Consider the following 12,540-nt stretch of genomic DNA (forward strand, 5'->3'; position numbering starts at 1 on the left):
CTTTCTATTTAAGTGTATCCCATCCCTGTAGAAGCAATCTCTCCTGTTAACAAGCACAGTCGAGGCTGAAAATAATTCTACCCCTTGAGCCTTGCACAATCTTTCCAGGGCCGAATTGATCGACAAGGCTCTCATCATATACTCCCTCCTATCATGTCTGGGCAGAATTGCAGACACTTTCAAATTCAACCCTATTTCACGGCTTTTTTTCAACAGTGACCTGTACTTGTTAAGCAATTCTGCCAGTTAGCCAAGCAATTAGAATCTTATTTTTTTGAATGCAGCTTCTTGAATGAAAGGAGCCCAAAATTCAAAAGGGAGCTTCAAAAATGATTAGTTCCATATGATGAAATTCATAAAGATTAATCAAGCAAAAGCAAACAAAACCAGATTACTGATTTTTTTAAGGAGAGCAGAAATACACAAAATCTAGAATGGTGTATTTTTGTTAGTTTTTTTAACTTTTTTTTAATGAAATAGTGTATTTTTGTTAGTTTTTTTAACATTTTGTTAATGAAATAGTGTATTCTTGTTAGCTTTTGGAATGTAACCTCCCTTTTTGTACTTTTTCTTAGTCCCGAATGACACGACTTCGCACAACATGGCATTTTTTAAAATGTGTGCTGCATAAGCTTGCTGTTGTTGTTGTTGTTGGGTTTTTAGGAGCACTAGCAACTAAGGCCATATTGCTCAGGGGATATGCGGTGGTCATTCCCTGACCTTTCCGCATTCTCCGTGTTTGGTGGTCATGGGCCCTAACCCCGTCTAATCAAGAAGCGTGTGCTACGCACTGCTGCTCTTGCCCACCTGGCTACGGAGGCGCCACATAAGCTTGCATCGTATGCCTCTACTAATGCTAATAGCAACAACTCCAATAGATTATTTTTATTAGGGCAAAACCTGCACAGACTTAAGCCTGTGTGTGAATGGTGCCACTCTGAGGACTCATCTAATTTAAATGCAAGAAATCAGCTGCTGATTGACTTTTACCAGGCAGACTAGATACTTACAATGCAAGTCTCAGCATGCAATGGTCATACAATGTCTGAAGACTTATGACACGAGCATTTTTGAATGCATCTTCTTGAATGAAAGGAGCACAAAATTCAAAAGGGAGCTTCAAAAATGTACGTAGAAACATTGGATTTACATACATATACTCTCAGCTGGTGACTATTCAGCAAGTGGCCAGAGTTAAAACTTACTTTACACACAAGTTCATCCTTATAGCAATGATTACATATTTTTAGCTCCAAATTGACTTTTTATATATAATCATACTGCTGCTGAATAGAAACTGCTGGCACAGGCTAGCTAGCAAGTGGATACCTTTATACACAAAACACAAAAACATGCATCCATTATAGTCTACAAATGAGAAGCATTTAGCATTACAATTGTATAATATTTATTACTCTTCTCCCACATACTTCTTTTTTAAGTATCTTTTTTCTGTATAATATACATATATATGTAATTTGCATTAATATTAAATTAAATTAAGTAAGTATAAATGGATGTAAAGGTTATACAAGGTGCCAGTAACTATAAGGGTGAGGAAAGCAGAAAAAGAAGAGTAGTAGATTAGTGAAAGGTGAAAGAATGTTAATACCCTAGAGGTTATGATGAATTAAGTAAATTATGGGCTGAATTGCCAATATAAAGTGGGGGGGGGGGGAACTAAAGTAAAATTAGTACAACAAAATATTAATAAAAAGCAAATAAAAATAAAATGGTATAGCTGGCATGAGATATGGGGGGGGGAACAATTTTAGTAAAAGGTCTAATATAGATAATGCAACAAATTCTTGAGCTTATGTCAGCAGAAATAAATATTGATACATAATCAGGTATTTCACCAGGGGACTACATCTGACCATGTATCAGGAACTACGTTTCTATATTTGTCCATAATAGTAGAAGAAAAGTGAAAGGCCAAAAAGGAATGAAATGAAATTAGCACTTTCTAATGCAGTATGGACAAGGTAGTCCCAACACAGTGTAATTTATTAATTAATTAATTAAGCTGACCTGCTAGCATCCCATTTTTCTTCCAACTCAGGTATTAATGATCTTGGTAAAAACACCTCACACCATTCCCAACATGCTCCATTCAATGCCTCCTGTGGTCTTCCATAAAAAGGATGTCAGAAGGACATTGATGCTAAGATGACTGAATCTTTATGCTAAGGAAGCTCCAGGTCCTGATGGTATTTCTCCACTTGTTCTCAAAACCTGTGCTCCCAAACTTACTGCTGTTCTTTGCCGCTTTTTTCACTTTCTTATTCCAAAGGTGTGTTTCCTTCTACTTGAAAATTTGCTCATATCCAGTCAGTTCCTAAAAAGAGTGACAAATCCCTCCCATCCAATTATCGACCCATTTGAATTACTTCTACTCTTTCTAAAGTAATGGAGAAATCAATTAACCGCCAACTCTTAAACTACCTAGAAGCCTTCCATCTGATCAATGATGGCCAGTATGGATTCCGTCAGTGTCGATCCACTGGTGATATTCTGGCTTATGTTACCCATTTATGGACAAATTCAATGGAAAAGTTTAGCGAAACACAAACAGTTGCTATTGACATCTCAAAGACTTTCAATCGTGTTTGGCATAAAGGTCTTCTAAACAAGCTTCCATCTTATGGTTTGCCAACTGTTTTTTGTAATTGGTTATCCAGTTTTCCCTCTGATCGCTCACTAAGGGTGATGGTCAATGGCTCTCTGTCTTCTAACTTCTCCACTAATGCTGGTATTCCCCCACTCAGTTCTTTCCCTCACTCTTGTCCTCTTGTATATTAATGACCTTCTTCCATTGACTGGAAATCCTATCCATAGTTTTGCCGATGATAGCACATTGCATTCCACTTTCCATTTTGAAAAACCTTGCCCTGCTAAATCAGTTTCAAGTTCTCGAATATCCGCTACCAATTCCTTAAATGCCGATCTCCAGGTATTCTCCAGTGGGGTAAAGACAACTTAGTTGATTTCAATTCTTCTAAAACTCAGTCTTGTCTTATATCTCGCAAAAAGGATTTTTCCGTTCCTATGTTTATCTTTGGTGACACACTGATTTCTAGGCAAAATGATATATCTCTTTTGGGGATTGCCCTGACTTCTAATCTCTCGTGGCACAAGCACATTACAAATACTGCTTCCTCTGCATTTCCTTTCTCTCATCTGGGGCGGTGCCTCCAACACCCTGTCTCAGGCTTCTAGATTCCATCCAGAAGAGGGCAGTTAGGTTAATTAATGACTCATCTCAAAAAGAGTATCTCCACTCTCTGTCTCATTGGCATACTGTTTCTGCTGCATGCCTTTTCTACAGATACTTCCATGGGCACTGTTCTTCCGAACTGGCTTCTATAATACCCGCTCTCTCTCTCTCTCTCTCTTTCAAAACAATCCGGACACGTTCTGCCAACATCCGTTTACTGTCCAACTTCAAACTCCCGGACCAACATTTCATCTTCTTCGTTTATTCATTTAACTGCCATTTTCTGGAACAACCTTCCTTCTTACGTATTTCCTGAAAATAACAATCTACAGAAGTTCAAGTCTAATGTCAACAAATATCTTCTTTCATCTTCTCAACCTCCAACCCAAGTACGGTACTAAGTATTATAGATTCTAATACCTCTTGTGTTTGGGATTTTCATAAAAAAAAACAAAAAACTCCAGATGGCTTGTATATGTTCCAGATATTCACTCACAAAAGGTAAATAATATTAAAAAATGTTAAGAATTTCAGATAACATTTAGCTCTATTGTCAAATTTCATTTATTAAATTATCAAAATAGCATCAAGCATAAATAAAAATGCTCCCTTCCTCTTTTGATATTGTTATTGTCAATTTTTTAATAAAAAAATTATTTTTTTCTAGAGAATCCATCTTAGTATTTTTCTTCTTCTGAATAAATAGTAGTGGCAAATGATACAAGAAAGCAAGCTTATATAGTATCAGCAAAAAAGAAAAAAAGCACACACACACACACTTCATCCATCCATACTCCAAGAGTTTGTCTAGTTCTTCCTTGAATTTATTCACACCACCCACTTCCACAACAACAGATGAAAGCCTGTTCCAACGATCAACCATCTACCAGTTGATGGCAAATGTCACACATCTATCCTGCAACCATTCCTCCTTAACTTGAATTTGTGCCCCTTTCTTGTATGTAGTCTTAGCAAGAGGAAGAATGGCATCAATGTTTAGCTTACTCAATCCATTCAGGGTCTTAAACACCTCAATCAGATCTCCCTGCAGGTGCCTAGTCTCCAGCTTGTTATTGTTGTTATTTGGTTTTTAGGAACATTAGTAACTAAGGCCATATTGCTCCGGGATATGCAGTGGTCATTCCCTAACCTTTCCGCATCCTCCGCATTTGGTGGTGACGGGCTCGAACCCCGGTCTAATCAAGGAGTGTGTGCTACACACTGCTGCTCCGCCTTCCCACCTGGCTACGGAGGCGCCTTAGTCTCCAGATGCTGAAGTTTGCAGAACTGAAGATATATAGATAATGCAAAAAATTCTTGAGGGAGCACCGTTTTGTTCCCTTCACCAAACTGGTTGCACTTCTCTGCACCTTTTCCAGCAGATCTATATCCTTCCTAAAGTGGGGCCTCCAGTATAGCTGAATACTTAGCTATATTTAAAAAGAATTTGGATCAACTGCAAGTATGATTTGAAAAATGGCAGCTAAAGTTTAATGCTATCAAATGCAATGTTTTATACTTGAGAAACAGAAACTCAGGAATAGTTTATAGATTACACGAGAAGAAATTAGGGGAACTTATGGATTAATGATGCAGAAAGACATGAAGTTCAACAGGCAGCATAATCAGATGGCATTCTATCTATAATTTATCAGAATTTTTCAAGTAGAGAGGAGGATATTATTGCTCTATATAATAAGATGGCATGACCACACTTGTATCCAGGTCTCGAGGCCACACCTGAAGATAGTAAGTGAAATATTGAGAGATGTTGATATAGAACTTCTGAGCAAGATGCAATGAAGGGAAACAAGTTGGTGCATTAAGCACCTATGAGAAGCAACTTGGACGATGTGGTCTGCTGAGCTAAGAAACTAGACACTTGGGAGTGGGGGATATGATTATAGTATAAAGCCCTGAGAGGAGATTATTAAAATGAATGAATGAGAGAAGAATATTCTCACAGGTGAATGAGATAAGAATCAGAGGGAAACTATAAAATCTTAGAGAACAACAGACTAGAACTTACGAAGCTTACCTTTGAGCATTGTGTTGTGGAATGGTAAAATAAGTTATCTGTATGGGTGGCCAAAGCAAGGAGTTTGGCAAAAATTTAAGGAAGAACTGGATAGATGCTTTTTGACATTGAGAATAATGAATCCCCTCCTCCTTCAGCAGATGCAGAACAAAGTTGCATCATTGAATCATTATGCCATTTCAATGCTAATACTTCATATGTTATAGTTTTTGTTCTCTTTTCTTTCTCTTGGCTATGTTTGAATTATGTGAAGGGATAGAGAATAAACGCTTATTATGCAGTATAAATAAATGCATAAATATATAAAATAAATATGATCTTTATTATAAGGTGCAAAGATACATGCAGGTACCTAGACTTTACAAAGCCCTTCACAGCACTAAGCCAGGGGTTATAAATAAATATATCACTGAGTATATGTTGTAACTCCATGACATTTATTATAATGAAATACACAACCTATTATCATGATGATTACATACAATATATACTCATGGAGTATATATTATATGTAATAATTTCAATTTGGTTTAAAACATAATTTAACAAAATTTTAAAAAGAAGCCCATTTTTTGGACAAAATCAGGCTAGTAAGTTAAATGTACAATTAATGCATATCTAATGCATTAATTGTACAGTTATAGTTAAGTGAAATAATAAATTTTATATGCCATTAAGACAGTCAAAATTCCAAAAAAAGAAAATCAAATAACAAATAGTAGTGCCAATAGACAAACCTTATATGAAAGAGGAGCACTCTTCTGTCTTTCTCTGCCAGCCACAATATTAGATTTATTATATGAAGTCTGTTGATTTTTACTATCTTTAGTCAATTTTTCTGTAACATGTTCCTAAAATTCATATATTTTATAAATATCTTTACTATTTATTTATTATTGTTAAATTTTAATATGATAAAAGTCTTCATTATTGTACTATATTAATGAAATAAATTCTTACTGTAGAAAACATAAGACACACAAAGCTTAATTGTATTCTCTACTAACCTTTATTGAAGTGAAGTCAATATCCAATGCTTGCAACATCACTAAATTAAAATTTGGAAAGAGTTTATACGATACTTATAAACTATATGAAAGGGAGATTCAGCCACATAAAGAGGGAAGGGGAGAAGCAAGCAGGACTGAATACAGGTAACCCTTGTATAACACGATAGTTTGGTTCCTACAAAATCTCGTATAATGCAAAACCGTGATATATGGGACTAAGAACCAAACTGAAATTATTATATGTAATAATTTCAATTTGGTTTAAAACATAATTTAACAAAACTTTTAAAAAGAAGACCATTTTTTGGACAAAATCAGGCTAGTAAGTTAAATGTACAATTAATGCATATCTAATGCATTAATTGTACAGTTACAGTTAAGTGAAATAATAAATTTTATATGCCATTAAGACAGTCAAAATTCCAAAAAAAGAAAATCAAATAACAAATAGTAGTGCCAATAGACAAACCTTATATGAAAGAGGAGCACTCTTCTGTCTTTCTCTGCCAGTCACAATATTAGATTTATTATATGAAGTCTGTTGATTTTTGCTATCTTTGGTCAATTTTTCTGTAACATGTTCCTAAAATTCATATATTTTATAAATATCTTAACTATTTATTTATTATTGTTAAATTTTAATATGATAAAAATCTTCATTATTGTATTATATTAATGAAATAAATTCTTACTGTAGAAAACATAAGACACACAAAGCTTTTTATTTGCTTTGAAAAAATTAATATTACGAAGGCAATAACGACCAGTGAGTCAACAGCAGGGATTCACAAAAAGGAATGGAAACGTTGAAAAATTACATCTAACATAATATCAGGGTTTTCCCAGCACAAAATCTCAAAAATACTGTGTTGTGCAAGGATTGTCATAATTTATCAATCGTGTTAGAGCGAAACTGTGTTGTAGAAGTGCCGTGTTACATGGGGGGTTTGCCTGTATATCATTTATTTTTCAGTATAATCATCAAAACATTTACACGCTTGTCCCATCATGCTGTGAAAAAAAAATATGTCAGTTGCTCATAAGAACATCATATTTTCAACATTTGCATCATTAGAAATGGAATGAATTGTGAGTGCACTACTTTCAACTGAAATATAAATATGCATCAGTGCATATTTATATACATATAATAAAAACACCTGAGTGTATTTCAGTATAATCATCAAAACATTTACACGCTTGTCCCATCATGCTGTGAAAAAAAAATATGTCAGTTGCTCATAAGAACATCATATTTTCAACATTTGCATCATTAGAAATGGAATGAATTGTGAGTGCACTATTTTCAACTGAAATATAAATATGCATCAGTGCAAAGGAAGCAAACTGGTTCACCTTGAGCAAAGAAGTTTTAGGCAATGCCATTAGCAGTGAAGGTAATGGTGCCTGGTTTTTGTGGCTATCAGTAGGACAAATCAACAACTGGGAATGAAGTTCTCCTCAACTGTGTTCAGATGCCTTTAATGTAGTGTGTGTAATTTGACTAATAGCACTGGGGGGGTTCCCCTAACTCTGTGGTTTAATGTAATACATGCTTGTCAATTTTATTTACTAAAATATTAAAGTTATAGTGTATATTATTAAAAGAAAAAGAAAAAAAAAAAGAAAGAAAGAGTAATGACTATGACCATAATAAAAACACCTGAGAAAAATTTTCTGCAGAAAAATTAGCCACCAAGCAAACCTTGTTTTGAAAGTTTTTCATTTTCAGTGCAATACATAAGATAAGGCCCAGGAATAAAACCCTCCTGCAATTTAAAAAGCAGTAAAGGTTTAACTAATATATAGATTAATAGAAACTTAATAAAGATTTATAAAAATTTAATAAAGATTATTAAAAACTGATATCAATAAATATTTATTTCCAAATAAAATAAACGTATGGTATTGCAACCACAATTCAATTCATATTGCCTTAGTATGAAGGCAAGAAATACAAGCCAAAACATGTGCCCACCCTGTATACAAGTAGACTTCCCTAATGGCCACTATCTCTGCCAATGTCTTTTTAATAATTCCCCAGCTTGTTTTTTTCAGTTTTTCATTTTAATCTTTTTACAATGAGAACATATCACAGTTATCAAAGGCAAGTTATTTATATTAATATTAGCCATATAGGGCAAGTCACAGACTGTTACTGCACTAGTCAAAAAAATAAATAACTAAATAATATAATATATAAATAAATAAATAATAATAATAATAAAAAAAAAAAATATATATATATATATATATATATATATTTAAATTAAAAATAGTAGGACCCCACTCATATAGCAGGTTAGGTTCCAGACCCCCACTGAAAAGCAAAAATCACCTTTTCCCTTTTTTTTTTTTTAGTTTTAACTAAATAATATAATATATAAATAAATAAATAATTAAATAAAAATAATAAATTTAAAACTTACAAATGCATATAAAAATCTAACAACATGTTTACACTATCATATGCTGTAAACATACTAAATCACTGGCAATAAAATGATGTTGGATGCCCTTCTCAGACTCAGCTGCTGAGCACATCATGCCGAAAAGAACAAGCGCTGAACATGGATATAATTGAAAACTACCGTATTAGCAGAATGCAGAGAAGTGGAACACCAAAAAGTGGGCCCCTGCTAAAAAGGAAATAAACTACCTACATGTTTCCCTCGCGTAGATAACTATCCAGTTAACCTTTCAATTTCCCCAAGCTGTCAAGCACAACTACATATGGAGGTAACTTAGTTCAGTAATTAACAATTGGTAGACTGCAATAAACTTCTTACGATCCAATCTACATCTCTTAGCCCATAATTTGAATTTATGATCTCTAGTTATGGAACCATTTATAACAGCAAAAATTTCACCATCACTCATTTTGCTATCCCATTTTAGAACCTTAGAGAATGCAATCAGGCTCCCCCCCACTTCTGATGTGCCTGGTTGCCAAGATCTATAAACTCACATATTCAAAGGCTTTCCACATACAGGTGCGCCTTTTGCAGATCTCACCAAGTGGGTTAAGAACAAAGGGGGCACAAGGGTTTTTGCCAGTATTATTGAGGATACCTTAAGGATTTATGGAAACTACTAGTTAGGGCGGTTATAATCACTTCATGAGTTCTACTTATTTTTGTCACAAAAGCCGATATTGGCAAGGTGTTTTGAGGGCTGCAATGTTTCCAAAAAGCAGGAAGCTGATACTAGAGGAAACATGCTTAAATAACCTCAAGGTGTGTATCAGGGTAGTAAACTATAAGAAACAGTCTTAACTGTGTTTACATTTAAAGTTAAATTTTGTTGATAAGAGTGTTGTCAATAAAATGAGTGAATTAAAAATTCCTAATTAGGAAAATTATTGCTGACATAATAGCACTAACAGTAACACGGTGTCACCCAGAAGTAGGGGATGATGAGTTTCACTATGGATTGTACAACATATTTAGAAAGGATAGGGAAGATAGAAGGAGTGGTAGAGTAGTGCTTCTTATCAAAAGCAGCCTAAGCACAACAAAAGCTTTTAGAGATTCCGAAGTTACATGTGCTAGTACAGAATCTGTGCAGTGCAAGTTAGTTGGAGGCAAGTTCAATGAGTTCAGAATAATCTACAGACCAGTACACTGAAGATTACAATGGGAGCCTCTACATGCAAATGGAATGGGCAAGCAAGTGTCAATGCCTTATTTGGGTGATTTCAATTGACCTCTGAGTGGAACAAGTGGGAGGGTAAACTTGCCATGGGAAGAACAAAATTGAATTAACTGGATGATTGCTATTTGTATCAGCATGTTAAAGAAAGTACTAAGGGCAAGAATATTCTAAACCTGATCATTATTCATGCCATGGGAAGAACAAAATGAACTTGCCATGGGGAAGAACAAAATCTTTGAATTAACTGAATGATTGCTATTTGTATCAGCATCTTAGAGAAAGTACTAGGGGCAAGAATATTCTAAACCTGATCATTACTCATGATCAGGTTTAGAATAACATCACATGGCTGACAGTATGTGGGTGATTAGCAGGGAGGAATTATAGAGTTTTAAGCAATTATAGAGTTTTTTTTTATCATGATGATGTGGGGAAAGAGAGAAAGAGAGAGACAGCAGACATTCAATTGTTAAAGGCAATTGAATGGGTTTTAATTTCAGGAAAGAAGATTATGAGAGCTTAGATGCTACATGGCCACTATCAAGTAGGGAAATAGCGCACGCGCACACACACACACAGTGCAAATACATTATAATTATGGTATACTTTTAATGCTGTATTACAAAAACTTTAAATGCATACATACCATTAAGAAAATACAGCATAAGGAGAATGCCAAGACAGATGAATACTAGGATAATCAGTTACAGAGCAGAAAAAGATGGCATGGAAAAGTTAAAAAGATAAGTACTGAGGTCTACAACATCTACAAGTTGATCTAGATCTGTACTGATTTAAATCTGTAATATGACTGACATATGAATAAAACTGGCAAGGTTAAATGAAGAAAAATTATTATTATTATTATTATTAGCCATGTGGTGCAAGGAAGCCCGAGGCTTTTGCTGCACCAGCCAAAAAAAAAAAAAATTTCTGAGTTACCATGAGAGAAAGAGAGAGAGAGAAGGGAAGGAAATCACCAAAAAGGAGAAGAATGATAATATCCAGCTCAAGACCCTGGGTGTGCTAAGTGCATACTCACCAGATGTGAGCCCCTGGGGTTATTGCTGGCTGAGGGAAAAAAAAAGATCAAGAACATGGAGTTTTGCATACATCAATACTAACAACAGAACAAATCAGATTGGATCCTTGAATAAAGGGTGCAGATAAGTCTTAGATAACCCATCTGATATTGTGGATGTACTGAACAGGTACTTTTCATCAAAATTTACAGAAGAATGGCCCTTTGTAGTGAGGAGAACAGTGCGAGTGAGGCTGAGAAGCATGAATGAGTAATCTCCTACAATACCAAAATTGCAGGAGATTACTTATTAGAAAAATTTTTGGGCCTAAAGGCTAAGGCTTCCAGAGTTGATAGCATATACCCAGTAATTTTAAGGGAGGCAGCAAGAGAGTGCACTGAATCATTGAGGCTAATTACGAGTTCATCATTAGACTCGGAAGTTATTCCCTTGTACAGGAGAAGTGCCAGTGTATTACCAATATATAAACGTGGCTGTTAAGAGTGAAGTGAGTAATTAGGGACTAATCAATATGACTTCAGTAGTATGGAAAATCATGGAGACAATGATCAACAGTGGGGTACAGAATCCTTTATACAGAAATGGAATTCTGAAGGAAACACAACATGGCCTCCTAAAGGGAAAAATAATATTTAATCAACCTGGTTAACTATTTTGACAGAGTACTCATGAGCTGGATGTAGAAAATAATTTTAATATTGTTTACTTAGATTTCAGCAAAGCATTTGATTCAGTCCCACATGAGAGGTTATTGTATAATCTGGAACATGTTGGAATCACAGGGAAAATCCTTAGATTGATTTCAGGGAAGGAGGTAAAGGGCTGTAATTAATGGTTACTCTTCAGATTAGGCCAAGGCTAGTGAAAGAAGTGAAGTTCCCCCAAGGACCAGTATTAGGATCATTACCGTTTTTGATTTTCTTAAATTACATCAACAAAGAAATATATGGTGCAATGTCAAGATCAGTAACATAATTAATGATCAGCACCAAGCATAGCTTCTCCAGAAAGACTTAGACTTTGGGGATGGTGAGAAAAGTAGCTGTTGTTATTTGGCTTTTAGGAGCATTAGCAACTAAGGCCATATTGCTCTGGGATATGCGGTGGTCATTCCCTGACCTTTCCATATCCTCCGTATTTGGTGATGATGGGCTCGAACCCCGGTCTGATCAAGAAGTGTGTGCTACGCACTGCTGCTCCTTCCCACCTGGCTACGGAGGCGCCAAGAGAAAAGTAGTAGCTATGTTTTAAATCAGCAAAATACACTTGGGAAATAGCAGTCCCAAAATGCCTTATACATTTTGTGTTGTTCTCCAAGCAGTGTAGACAGACATCAAGGGCATGTGGTATCCTACTAAATCAAACATCGGCTTATAGATATAGTGTTGTTATAATCCCATTGTATAAGGCATACTTGGAATAACTATGTCCAAGTATGGAGACTGCACTTAAAGAAAGAAATCTGGCTTCTTGAAAGGATCTAATGATGGGCTCCTAGAGGCAAATAAGATCAACAAAGGGAAGTCCATATTGAGAAATGACTTCAATGTGTGGACTGCAGGGTGTGATAACTATGCA

General features: G+C 35.1%; 1 protein-coding gene across 1 annotated transcript in view; it reads right to left on the reverse strand.

Moving 5' to 3' along the window:
• Window positions 1-12,540, reverse strand: part of LOC150084675 (uncharacterized) — a 284,941-nt gene that overhangs the window by 229,228 nt on the left and 43,173 nt on the right. The window contains exons 3-4 of the mRNA XM_090376319.1: window positions 6,735-6,848; window positions 5,993-6,106 (exon numbers count right to left, since the gene is read on the reverse strand). Coding sequence (XP_090232445.1) covers window positions 5,993-6,106; window positions 6,735-6,848 — 228 coding nt within the window. The remainder of the gene's footprint in view (window positions 1-5,992; window positions 6,107-6,734; window positions 6,849-12,540) is intronic.

This window comes from Mastigoproctus giganteus, chromosome 6, assembly GCF_048544385.1.
Source record: "Mastigoproctus giganteus isolate SK-2022 chromosome 6, ASM4854438v1, whole genome shotgun sequence".
Taxonomy (NCBI): domain Eukaryota; kingdom Metazoa; phylum Arthropoda; class Arachnida; order Uropygi; family Thelyphonidae; genus Mastigoproctus; species Mastigoproctus giganteus.